The 14,087-nt window shown below is 36.1% G+C and overlaps 1 protein-coding gene across 1 annotated transcript in view; it reads right to left on the reverse strand.

Moving 5' to 3' along the window:
* Positions 1 to 14,087, reverse strand: part of SLIT2 (slit homolog 2 (Drosophila)) — a 272,375-nt gene that overhangs the window by 7,324 nt on the left and 250,964 nt on the right. Inside the window, exons 33-36 of the mRNA XM_009324114.1 lie at positions 12,126 to 12,263; positions 11,788 to 12,028; positions 11,323 to 11,453; positions 3,960 to 4,114 (exon numbers count right to left, since the gene is read on the reverse strand). Of these exons, the coding sequence (XP_009322389.1) occupies positions 3,960 to 4,114; positions 11,323 to 11,453; positions 11,788 to 12,028; positions 12,126 to 12,263 (665 nt within the window). The remainder of the gene's footprint in view (positions 1 to 3,959; positions 4,115 to 11,322; positions 11,454 to 11,787; positions 12,029 to 12,125; positions 12,264 to 14,087) is intronic.

The following is a 14,087-nucleotide window of genomic DNA, read 5'->3' on the forward strand; positions in this document are numbered from 1 at the left end:
TCTGCATAGTTGCTCCTTAACCATGTAAACTGGTAATTCTAATGGTTTTATATAGTTACTTTGAACAGTTAAGAGTAATGCAGAAGTGCTATGCAACCTAATGAAGTAGACCTGCCTTTCATTTAGAGGTTATTGTAATTTCATGTGCTAAGCTTCAGTGATTGTAGAAATGAACAATATTGCATCCATACTGCTGAGGAGCCTAATCTTCTTTGATCTTATCAGTTAAGTAAAATAGGCTTGGGACTATTATATTAAAGGACTCAGACTGCAATCATTAGTTTCCATTTCCTCAAAACTATTTACCATATTCTCAAAACGCAGGCACAAGGCAGAGTCATCAAGGCCTCTTCACCCTGATGTCTCCCTTGAAAGCAACACTCAACAAATGTTCAGGCATATGGCCTGAGGTATCTGATAGCAGAATAGATGCACTGAATTTATCCATTGTAAAAATAAAAGCTGCATAAAACTAAGTATACCAATGCAATGCTAAACTAGATGTTATACTTGTGAGTGTCAGGAAATTTAGATATGATTTCTGGGAACCATACAAGCATGTATCACAACAGATAATATGAGGTATATCACATGTGATTCAGAGAATTTTTTTTCTATGATCTCTAATATGGAAGACATTTGGAAACACAACGCAAGCATATACACAAACTTTTAGCCTATACACTTTTTGCTACTTCTAGCAAGTTACCAAGTGTTAGAAGGCCAAAGTGTGTGCAAAAGCTGCTCATATTCTTTAGAAATATTTCCTAGATAATTTTTAGATAACGGTTCCTTATCAATTAGGAAACAACTACCACAGACATGATGCAGACAAATATTTCAGTTGTATTTTCTGAAAGGTAAGAAAATAGTTTCCATCCCCCTTTAAGCTTTTGGTCACTGAACCTGACTACAGGTAAATTACCAAATTACTGCTCAAGAGGGCAAATGGTAAGACCCCTATTAAATAACAGTCATACAATAACACTGTCAAAATGAGTATCTCATTCAGAAGCTGCCAGAACAGAGCAGGCACAAATGAAAAGCAGCTGATGCCCTACCTGTCTCAGAAATAGGGACTTCTGTGAAACAAGGTGCCACTCTCAACTAGTAAAATATGCTCTAATTTCCAAGGGAAGAATGTGAAGTATCAGGGAAGTCTATGGCCCCTTTGAAGAGATTTTGAGAGGAAACAGATTGTCCCTTAAGACTTCTTACAAAAAGCCAAGGGCTTTCAATATGATTTACTGAAATCTGTTATAGAAAGACTGAAAAATATCTAGTGTGTATTCTGACCACACAAGAGAGCCATACAGTTGGAAAAAGAAAAAAAAAAAAAGATTATAAATCGATTAGCCCATTTTCTGTAAAAATAAAGTTAAATTACCCTTCGAAACAACCCAAATATTGTGACCCAAGAATAACTTCGTCAAAAAGAAAAAGGAGGGGTGTGGAGAGAGAGAATGAGAGAGAGAGAGAACCATACAAGGGCTTGCTGTCAAGTCTGAATTTCATCCTGCCAGCTGAGGTGATGCTTACCAGAAATGCCATTTTAACAGGAAGGTGATAAGAGTAAGTGTAAGCTACATGATGATATAGGTGTCAAACTAAGACTTTGGCAAAGATAAAAATACTGCATAAAATCCTAGTGAGAATTTGAGTTCTTAACTGATGGAAATGTGTGATTGAATTCTCTAAAAATTCTAGATACAGTTGGATAAGGAAAAATTGAATGACTCTCAAAAAGATGGGTGATATAAAGATACAAGAGTGAAATTTGTCTCAAGAATTTTAAAGATCGTAAATATATAAACGTAGATAAAGAACAGAAAAGTTTAAGCGCTGAATATCAACCTACTGTTTTTTTGCTTTATTTTGTAATAATGTGCTTCTAATAATGGTTTTCATTCTGTTTTGGACCAACATTTTCTATGACAGCAGAAATAATTGTCTGCTTGGAGCCTGAATGTGAAGAATAGAAATAGAAGGAACACAGGGCCTCTCTAAAGAATATGCACTAGGATGAAAAAGACTCCTGCTCTTAGGACACAAACCGCTAAAGGAAAAGGTTATTTCAAAATTTATTTCTTCTGATACTTCAAAATGATGATGTAGATTAATATGATTCTTCTAATGGAGACACAGATCTGCAAGGTGAAGAAGCAAGGAGGAGAACCACATGTCACAGATCAACAAGTAAGTGTTAGCACTGCACAGAATGTTTATAGTTGGCAGTCTAGCCTCATTTCATTAAGAGGTGCCCGTAACAGACAGGGGGATCATTCTGCACTAAGCTCAGTTTTCAAGGAGTGGCAAAATTGGCCTTAGCAGTCATTAAATAACAAACTGATGTTGACAATATAAGTAAGCAAGCACACAATGTCTTATTAGAATCTAGGACCATCTCTCCTTCCAAAAAATGTGGCATAGGACACTATGTAAACAATACTGCAGAAGTGATAAACATGGAAAAATGCAGATGTGCTTCCACAAGGCAATCCTCCTTTGAAGATTCATGATATGAAGCAATTTTAAAGGCAGCTCATACATTTGATAATTTTAATTCTTTTCTCTGCTGGTATGGGGAGCGATGACTAATGTTGAATTCTATCTTGTACTTCTTCCCATCTTAGATGGAAGGAGGCAATGACAAAATCTGAAAAGATTTGACAAAAAAGCTGAAGTGTTTCAAGGGAAGAATGGGGATTTTCAGAGGCAAAAGTCAACTTACCCCTCATCACTTGTAACTGAGGCACTTGTTATACTGGTTTTATAGGAGAAATAGACTATTCTTGCTCTGAATCAAAGCAGCTTCCTGTTTTTCCTTCCCATTAGAGGTAAATCTAAGCAGCTACCCTGAGCTTTTCTTTATATTTAGAAAAAGGATAAATAGCACCTTTGCTAGAGAAAATAGGCATTTCATGAATGTACTACTGGTAGCATAATTTTTTGCAAGGAGGCAAGATGCTCAAGTCTAAAAACTTATTCTCAGACACAAAACAGTTCTTAAGAATTAGACAAAATGAAAAAGAATGTAGGTATTCTTTTTACAGAAAGAACAGATCAGAAGGAGACTCCTTATACGTCTCCTATAAGAGCGTAAGGTTAAAATAAGTAGAAGATGAAGACTGGTGGAAGATCAGCAGTATTTAAAAACCATGCTGAATCTCTGATCTCTAAGAACTTAGACTTGCTACCAAGGACAGTAAGAAGGCACAAAGTGGTGGCTGAAGTTTCTGACTCTTTTAGGTCAGAAGGTTATGCAGGCCCATCAGAAATTCAACCGAAACTGCTGGTTAAAACAATGGGCTTGAATCCATAGTTCTACAGAGTAAATTGCAGCAAATGATCGAAAATGTTTCAAATAGTTTATCTCCACAATCACCTACTACCAATTTTACTGAAAGAAACAATTCTTTCTTCTCAAAACAAAACAAAAAAACCCAAACCCTGCCACATACTGTGAGGCAGTTGGTTCCCTTCTTACCTAATGTCTTAACTCCTATCAGCCCTAAGCAATAATATCTCCAGACAGAAATTATACTTCATGGCTTTACACCTTGCTATTATTTCCTGCAGATATGTGTAATGAGTGAAATAGAAATGTAAAACGTGATCGAAACAGAATGCTACCATTCTACACTTTCTGAATAGGCATTACTGCATCTTCAGGTAGCTAAACAATGTTAAACACACTTCTTCAGTATAATAAACTCCGCAACAGTAGAAAATTACAGAATTTTACAGTAGGCATCAAATATCCGTACTGATAAAAAAGCAACAGGTGCAGTTTGAGGACGTATTATTTGTTAAAACTGAAACTATTGAGATTAACTGCTGAAGTTTCATCTTAAGGTGTTATCTCAATGAATGAGTCTCTTACCATGTGTTTATTAATGTATGTTACTAGAGTAAATTAGCTATGATACTGTTAGTAAGAAGCAGTAAGATCCTCTTACCTCCTACATACAGTGGAGAATCAAAATTCAGAGTGGATTGCTTTGACAAATTGGTAATTATCTTGGGGCTTCCTCCATCGATAGATAAAGACAGAATCTGATCCATAGCTAGCAGCTCCACAATGTGGAAATTGCCATCATTAATAGTTTCCACACTGCAAAATAAACATTAATATTAATTTTAAACAGTTGGCGGTCTGGTTAGAACAGTTTTTGGTCTTCTTCCCTTTTAATAGTTAATACAGCATCAGAACAGAACTCATCCCGGAGTAGTCTCCTGAAAGCTAGATTTTCAGTAAGGACATGCATATATGCTTAAGAGCTAATACAATATAATAACCCATCAATAACACTCTATTAATAATATGTATTGTAAATTAATAGCCCTTTTTCATTCAAAGTTATTCCTGTCCTCATAAACTAATGAACTGTGTAAATATAGATGATATTCTAAATATCAGTTGAAATACATTTACTAGGCAGAAAGGTGAACACAAAAAAAGTTTGGAGTTCTGCAACAATGATCAGAGGGTTGCAACAACACCTCTTCTACGAAGAAAGGCTGAGAGAGATGGGGTCGTTCAGCCTGGAGAAGAGAAGGCTCAGGGGAGACCTTACTGTGGCCTTTCAATACTTTAAGAGGGCTTATAAGAAAGATGGAGAGAGACTTTTTACCAGGGCATGTAGTGGTAGGACAAGAGGTAACCATTTTAAAGTAAAAAAGGGTAGATTTAGATTAGATAGAATCTATAAAGTAAAAGAAGACAACGCAAGGAAGAAATTCTTTAATATGAGGGTGGTGAAACACTGGGACAGGTTGCCAGAGAAGTTATGGATGCCCTACCATTGGAAATGTTCAAGGTCAGGTTGGATGGGGCTTTGCACAACCTGATCTAGTGGAAGATGCCCCTGCCCACGGCAAGAGGGGTGGAACTAGATGATTGTTAAAGGTCCTTTCCAACCTAAACCATTCTATGATTCTAATGTTATTTTAAGATATTATTTGTGCATGCATGCACGTGTGTGTGTACGTGTGTGTATCCTACATGTTGCATAGTATTGGGTTTACATGTTTTGCAAGTCTGAAGGCCTGAGTTGACTCCAGTGATATATAAACCTACTATTTCATGGAAAATGAAACTGCATCTAACCTTAGTCCTGGCAGACAAAATCACATCATTGGTCCAGACAGCTCCACTGACACTAGTAATAAAGTAATTTGTTATCTTTATTAGGCACGGTAATTTCTGTGTGTTCAGCTTCTGGCTAGTAGAGTGAATACCATAATATTTTTTTTTTTTCTTGCCTACATGTACCATTTCCTTCTGCTTACTAACAAGATATGAACCCGCTAGTAGGAGAATGCATGAAAGGTGTCATGCAGAAAAGGCTTGATTCAAGCATGGTGCTTATGCTGTGTAAGGACAAACCTACACGTGTTACTAAGTACAAAAAATGGCTGCCTATGCTTACCAGCCTCAATATCTACACAGCAAATATTTAAGTGCAGGGTACCTACTCTGCACATGAACACGGTTTAAGTACATCAGAGAAGGAAGAATATTATTACTCAATGCTGGGACTGAATATATCATTGTACTTACATTACTTCCAGCCCATTTTCCATGGGAGAATTAAGAGCTGAATGTATGGCTGCATGGAAGTTATGACAATGAGCTGTAGTCCAGAGACCAGACATTATAACCGTTCCCATGAAAGCCTTTATTTGCTTCAGGGCACCATCAAATAAGTGAGCTTAAGCCTTTGAAAAAAAAGTTATTTAAATGAACCAACTGTATGATAGACGGCAATGGACTGAACAGTCATACAGTCGGTTAGCTCTTCTCATTAGGAAAGCAGCATAGCTGAAAGGGATTAGCTTCCTAAATCTCAAGGCAAAAATCAAGCAAATTACCTTATAACATCCTTAGTGATGTTTTAATTAACCTAACTGCTTTTGCCCTGGAACAGATCAGAAGCACTCACATGGTCGTTTACAGCTGTGACACATAAATAACTTCTTAGCTATTTATTACCAACTCTAACTATTTGGACAGGTTCAGCTCAATACGGATAAAAGATCTGCATAGTAGCATGCATGCTTTACATAAACTCAGCTCTATGTGAAAGTGTAAACACACAACAGAGCAGGCACAGGCAGAATAAACACTTTTTGGGAGTGGGCAGGAGCGGGACTGCCAGGTTCCATGTGGGGAACGATAAGGTCAGGGTTCATCATTCCTAAAGAGTAAGGTCTATTCAAGGTATTAAGAGGTTTGTTTGCTGTGTTCAAGCAATAAGAAAAGTGCCAGGATTAATTTATTTAACACATTTCAGTGAATCTGGGAAAAAAGTTGTGCTAAGAAATCAAAATGCATATGACTTCTTGACTTAAGTAAGCAAGAAACCCTCATATAATGTTCTTGTTCCAAGGAAAGTTATGTTATTTTACAACTTACTAACCTTTCACACGATAGTATTTAAAAGGACGAAAGCAACACAGAACATGCATTTTTATAGCAAGAGGTCATTCTGGGGGATGTATAAAACATAATGTATAAAGAGAATGTGTCTCTGTTATGAGTGATTATTAAAAGCTTCTAGTTTAAACTGTTTTACTGGTAAAAATTTACTGCAGAAAGAGGAGCCCTTCTAGGTAAGGGTGGTTTAAATTAAAGGGGAAATAAACACAAGGCATATCTGTGCAATATTTCCTGCCAATGCACTTGCATTACTTGTAGCCCATTTCCCATTGGACAAATGAGAGCTGAATACATAGATCCTAATGAAAAGCTGTAAGAAAAACTGATTTAAAGCTTCTGGAACTCTGTAGAAGAATAAAGATTTGGGAAGAAATATTCCCATATTTCCAATAAATATATGATGAAAACTAGTTTACAGAATGAAAAGTTTTTTTGGTTTTTTTTTGTGTAAAAACCATTTAACATTTAAAAATAGACATCCAGACAGAACAAAACCCAAGTGGATCAACTTTCCCCAAATAACCATCTCCAATGAATTAATTTTCTTTATTAGTCTCGGCACTGCCGTCATCTCATTTTGTTACTCATTGACTGATGAGTGCTTTTGGGGTGATGGCTCTTTCTGCAGTCAATTCCCATTGGTAAATCAGTTCTCATTCACTCTACACAGCTAACTGCTGTTATTGTTGATTCTCCACATTTATCGTGATTAAATCATCTGTTTGTAACTTTGTTTTGTTGCTACTGCAAGCACCTCTGTAGGCTTTACAGCTCCCCTTTGACTCCTATTCAACACACCATTTCTTGACTGCCATTTATATTATAAAACTTCTATTTGAATCTCTCTATTGGCTGTTTTTTTTATTTTGGCCTCTGTTTCAGGCATCTCATCATTGTTCAGTGGAGTATGACTTGTCTTATTCTTTTTCCTGTACTATCCATGAATCTTCACTTCCTCAATGAAATCTGTACATCTCTTGATAAACTTATCAGTTTTTGAATTTCCTTTCTGTCCTTCTCACTGTAAGCAACTTCTCATCTTAGTTTGCAAACTATCTACCCTGTTACCAAATCGTTCTTAAACCTCATTGTTCTTTGTCTTCTTCATATCTCTCTGATAAAACCTAATACATTAACTTGTTTTCTTTTATAATTCATCGCCTATTTGAACTGGGTCTGGCTGGGATGGAGTTAATGTTCTTCATAAGAGCTGATATGGTGCTGTGTTTGTGACCAAAACAATGCTGATAACACACTAATGTTTTAACTGTTGCTGAATAATATTTGCACTGTGTTAAGGCCGTCTCTGTTTCTCACTCTGCCCCTCCAGTGAATAGATTAGGGGCGTGCATGAGGTTGGGAGGGGACATAACCAGGCAGACGACCCAAACTAACCAGAGAGATATTCCATGCCACATAATGTCATGCTCAGCAGTAAAAGGGAGAGGAGGGGGGGTTTAGGTAGGTTAGCTATCTTCTGCTTGGGAACTGTCTAAGCATCGGCCTACCCATGGGAGATGGTGAGTGATTGCAATTGCAGCACTTGTCTTGCTTTGTTTTCTTTCTTTCCTCCTCCACTTTTCCTTCGGTTATGAAACTATTTTTATCTCAACCCATGATTTTTCTGACTTTTCCTTTATTTTCTCTTCCCCTGTCCCACTGGGGGTGGAAGGGGAGGTGAGGGAGCGGCTGCGTGGCGCTTAGCTGCCTACCAGGGTTAACCCATGACACCATTTCACAATATTATTTTAGCTATTTATAATTTTGGTAAACTTCAACTGTTTCTTCTAAAATTTTCCATACTGAATTGTGCCTGAAACTGATTTTTATTTTTCTAAACAGACCAGATAGTTTCCCAAACTGAAGGGAACACACTCCTATCTCTTATGCTTCTATTAACCTTGTTTTGCAGGTCATGACATTTGGCAGGGGGCTGGCACCATGTCTATCCATTTGTCATCTTTCTGAAAATCCACTGAGGCAAGGTGTTAAAATATTGAAAACATGGAAGTCTGCAGAAACTGGAGGGCCAGATCCCCAAATTCTTTGTCCATGCTGGCTATATTTCAACACACAGATGATTGGCACCTTCCCTCCAGCTGTACTTTTGGGCTGCAGTAGTACTTGCTGCATCTGGGCCTGCCAACCCATTCCAAGAGAAGGTATTGCCTTAGCTAGATCAAGGTTACATGGACAGAGAAAGAAACTGTGTGGTTCTCATTCAGAAGAAGAAAAAATTAGGCCTGAAGAGAAAGAAGAGAAAGAGGTAGGACTGGACAAGAAACAGCTGGAATAAAGCAAGAATCAGAGTAATGGATGGCAGTGGATTGTAAGGAAAACAGGACTGAAAATTGAGTCAAGGAGGAGACTGAGAAGGACAAAATAGAGAAGAGGAAAAGTGAATCAGTAGGTTAATGTAGATTATGTCTGTGAGCAGTTTTTGAGCAAAGATGATCACATCTAGCTGGCTTAGAAAAAAATGAAGGGAGGGAAGGGAGGAAAGAAACCAAAGGGAGGGACCGAAAGGAGGACAGGAAACATGACAGGACACAGCTTTAATAGGTAACAAAGGTACAGAAAGAGAACATGCAATGAATGGGTGAAAAGAAGGTAAAGAGCTGAAAAGGGGCAGGAAATGTCACAAAGATCCTAGGAAGGTAAAACAGTAAGAACTGAAACACGGATTGCTGGAAACAAAAGTTAGAAAACCAGGAACAGGTTGGAAAGGATGAAGGGATTAGAGTCTAATGTGTAAAAGGTCCTGTGCTACAACGTACTCCTTTTTAGAACCTGAAATAGAAATTAAGTAATATCTAATTTGTACAGTGATCACTAGATGCACAAACATATATACAAATGTGGGAATGTATACATGGCTTCCAATGTATGTACTTCCCTCAAGGGCAAAAGACTTCATTACAGTTGATCTCAGTACCATTACATGACAATTTTCAAATATCTCCTAGAAACTCACCATCAGGCTTATTTGAAATGAATATATAGTAATATACAAGTGTGTATCTGCTTCACTAAACAACCATGTCACCCTGTAAGACTTCACTACTTTCCCATCCCTTTCTTCATTGTGCCTGCATTCTCCACTTGTCACATAATTCAAAACAGCTCCTCAACTATGTAGGGGAGATGCTTCTAATTGTTCTGTAACACTAACCTAATTGGGACTGTTTGTTAATTGATTACTTTGTTATTAACCCCTTCTACATTTATGGTTTTTAATTTTACCTGAGTATTGTTTTCCAATCTTTTTCTAGAAAACTAAAATGGACAAGTATGAATTACCACTATATATTATATTCCAGTAATACTGGAGAAGGTGTTAAATTGATGAGAAGGAAATATGTGTTTTGAATGGGAAGAAGTATTCTTGATAGATTAAACAAATGGGAGCGAAAATAACTTGAAATTACATATGATCCTGATTCCTATTGCTTCCTATTCTCAGACAGCTGTACCTGTCAAAATAAAAATCAACAAAAATAATTAAACTCCTGACAAAACAATCTAAACTTCATCTTTAGCACTATCCCAGATAGAAAAGAAAAATAATCTTATTTTGAATTGTAGTCATTGAGAAAAGTGAATGTTTCATGCAATTTTAAATTTGTGTTAAATGCTTCAATCTCCTGTAAAGGCAAATCCTATTTTTAATATTTTAAAATTTATACAATTAAAATACATATACTATTTCCACATGTTAAACCATTTCATGGAATTGCAAAAAAACCTTATGAAATACATATTGCATCAGAAAATAAAAGCAACCTTAAGATGCTTATTGTAAAAGGCTATGTTTTTACTAAAGAACTTTATATTGTATTTTATAGGAATGATTTTTTTTCCGTGGAATGCTCTTAGTAATCTACTAAAACCACAGTTCCCTTGGTCTTATTACATAACAAAGTTTAGCATTGTTTCCCTGCTATATAAACTTAAGCTTTTGATTTTATATTGCCATTTGAGTGCAATCATTTCTAAAAATCATTTATTTTCAATGAAATGTTCCTAATAGAATGCAGAACAATGTCAGCTTCTACGAACTCCAGCAAGTAAATATACACTAGATATAATTTTACAACACAAAAGTGTAAATACAGCAAAAAGAAGATTCAAGGAAAACCCATTTAATACTTCCGCTTTACTTCTGCATGTATTTGTAGCAACAATAGGGCAATCAAGGCCAAGAAGTGATGCCTGTTGTCTTTTTGCTCACTCTTGCAATGTCTGTCTGCAAATTCTTGAGAAGTTACATAAAACCTCCCTGGAAATTCAGGTGGTAATTTTTCAGAGAACCAGAGAAATTTGACTTTAAAAAAACCTTAAAAGTTATGCTCCAGAAGCAGATGTGGATTCTGTCTCTTAATGACTTTGGAAGCAAAAAACATTTCTTTTTCAAGGGTAGTGCCTTTTTTCAGAATCAGGGTTTTCACTCTCTCTTTACTTGCCAGGGAAAAGTCCCACATTATACGACCGCCTAACGCAGAAGAGAAGAGTAACTTCCATTTCATTTCTGCTTATGCAGTATAGTTCTGCGCTTTACCCTGCACACTAGGAAATTATTTGGCAGTAACATAATGGAAAAAACTCCACTTCCACATGTGAGCTTTACACAAATGTATAAATATTCTGCCGAAAGCTAACTCTTACTCAGTTTTAATGGATCAAATAATATATTATCTTTCCGACATATCTGCATTAGAGTTATTTTCCAAGCCAAAACATGTCTTTTGGCAATAGGTTTTAAATGTCTGACAATACATTCATTTGCATATATTTCTTTTGACCATCTATTCAAAAATGTGACTTTGATATAAGGAATTAATGTTTTGTTTCAGTTAGAAATTTGTTTCATCTGGGTTCACCTGTAAATAGCAGAGGCTGGATAAGATCCTGTGTCGTAACTGACCCTCACTCTACCCCGGTACAGCTCTACTGCTATATGATCTTTATCGCCTTTGTAGAGCAGGATTCCACTGTCTTCATCTGTGGCAATCTAGTTAAAAGAAAGAAACACTTAGAAAGAACTAAAAATAAATATCAAATCAAAATGCTGTATTAAGTGAATCTCTGAATTTACTGCCATAGTCTGTTACTTCACTATAAAATTCTTCTTTGAAGGACAACCTGACAAAATTCTTTCTCTTCCTATTAATAAGCCCATCTACTTCAATATGAATATAGTTATTCCAGTGACTCTTCTAGATTTTTAGCTCAAACTGTGAAAAGCTCTTTAAGTGAGCCAATGACAACTTTGGCTAATTTTCCACACCATGAAAAGTCACTTACACTCTTTTCCAGATCAGAATCTGCAACACAGACAGTCTTACCTGTAGAGTGATATTAGTTTGGGGGCGTATCTTAGCTGAAGGGATTTGTAGATAGGATTCTTTGTTTACGAAGTTTATACTGATCAGCTTTTCACATTTCTCACCCTGGTAGCCTGATAAACATTGACAGATTGGTTCACTCTCTTTTATGATACACTGGGCTCCATTTTGACATTCATAATTATCACAAGGGCTGGTGCGAGGTAGAACCATTGGTGGTGAAAACTCACAAAACAAGCCACTAAATACAAACAGAAAAAAATTAGTATTTCCAAAAAAAAAAAAAGCAACTTTGACAAAAGACATACAGGTCTGTACTGTCTTCTGATCTTTCTCACCTGTATCCTTCTGGGCAAACACATGTATATCCATTAACTGCATCAGTACACTGTGCTCCATTTTTACATTTGTTGTCCTGGCAGTCATCAAAGTCAATATCACAATGCTCACCTACATATCCCGGTGTGCAATCACATCTGTGAAACAGGAAAGCAAGTGGGATAGCACAGTGCCTTTTAACAATACAGTGTGCTTATGACAAAGTTAAGGAACTACCGAATTGTTTAAAACTCAAGAAAAAAAATGCATTACTGTGACCTTGTGTGTAAAGACTATGTAGCTTAATCATGTTATATGGGGAATCTACATATGTAATGAATACAGGTTTGCTAGTTACACATGGTTACTCATCTGCCATTATATTGAAGAATTGTGGTTTAAATCTAGAGAGCCCTCATGAATCATTTTGACAGTTGTTCTTGGAATTTATGAGTAATGCAGAATGTTACGGGATGTTGTAAGTGGTTGCGAACACTAACAATAATCAATATGCTTAGTTGCTGAAACCAAGACAAATAATCCAAGGCTTGTATTATACTGATGGATATTTTCTTTGTCAACTGAACAGCTATGAATGGACCAATGCTCCATTTATACAGTTTAGAGGTTATGCGTAAATTTTTCCCCTTGAAGTTCCACCAGCCTGATTTACTATAAATAGCTCCAAATAGTTCTGTGAACTAACAGAAGTTTCAGAACACATCCTCTGCCCTCCCCCGGCCCCCACTGAACTAGAAACAGCATATCCTCAAGACAGTATGTAATGTGTGTTTCCCTTCCCCCGCCCCCCCATGCAACTCTCATTGTTAATGCTAGTGGCATTTCTTCAGGGAATTCCTGTATATTAGACTGAGCGAATGCCCAGAACTCTGTGAAAAATGAATGGAAAAGATTACAAATTCATGCATCCACATGATTTTTTTTTTTTTAAATTAAGATGTATGTAATTGATTTCATTAGGTCTTGTGGTTCCCTCCTTGGTGTTGTTTGTTTTAGTATCTAAAATTTGCTCTAAAGTGCCAAGAGTGATTTTAAATAGCTGTGTAACTTTAAATTAAGTACTTCAATCAAATGTCTCAACTTTTATTCAACATATACGAATAAGAAAAGTGAAAAAAGAATATAAAGCACGCTATTAAAAAGCTAAGTGAGATACATGCTTGAATTTACTGCGTGTGCTATTTTCTGATTTAAAATCTCAGAAAGTAACATGGAAGATTAATGAGCTAGGCAGTAAAGTATAAGATGCCAAACTAGGTTTACTCAAGTGGCATGCAGAAAAGAAACATAACACATAACAACTTAAATCCAACAAGTTTTCTATTTTCCAGTTGAAAACTATCAACTTCATTTAATGGTCATTTGAATATTTAATATATTTGACTATCTTTTGCCATATTTTAAATAAAATGTCATTTCGTAAGTAGTAGGAATGATAATAAATAATCTGATTTTAGCACAAGCACATAGTGTACATAAAACAGGTGCTTAAGACAACAATTGAAAGTTGCAAGTTTCCCATATTTATTAACCTAAAACCTATTAAAACCACTTTTAATAGTGCATACTAATTAATTATGAGAAGGATATGGTGTAATTAAAGATTAGTTATCCTGGGGATGGACTTCTTTAGTTTGTACCTTCCGGTGTGCCTTTCTAATAATCTCTTTCACAATTACTTCTCAGAAAGCAGTATAATTATTCCACTTCAATTAAATGCAATTATTTTCCTACTGCCCAAGCTACTAAAAGGGTTTTGTATAGGCTGTCACATAGACTAACTGCTATACTCTGCGTTCTTATTCAAAATCTGACTGGAATAAGAACTGTTAAGGATCAGTAAAATTCAGTAAAACAGTTAAGATAATAATGTAGATCTACATGAAAATAATGGCCTATTCTGCCATAATGCTTGAGAATAACTGAAGTTAGTATTTTGAGAATAGAATTTGCTTCCACTA

Source organism: Pygoscelis adeliae, unplaced genomic scaffold (assembly GCF_000699105.1).
Source record: "Pygoscelis adeliae isolate BGI_AS28 unplaced genomic scaffold, ASM69910v1 Scaffold24, whole genome shotgun sequence".
Taxonomy (NCBI): Eukaryota; Metazoa; Chordata; class Aves; order Sphenisciformes; family Spheniscidae; genus Pygoscelis; species Pygoscelis adeliae.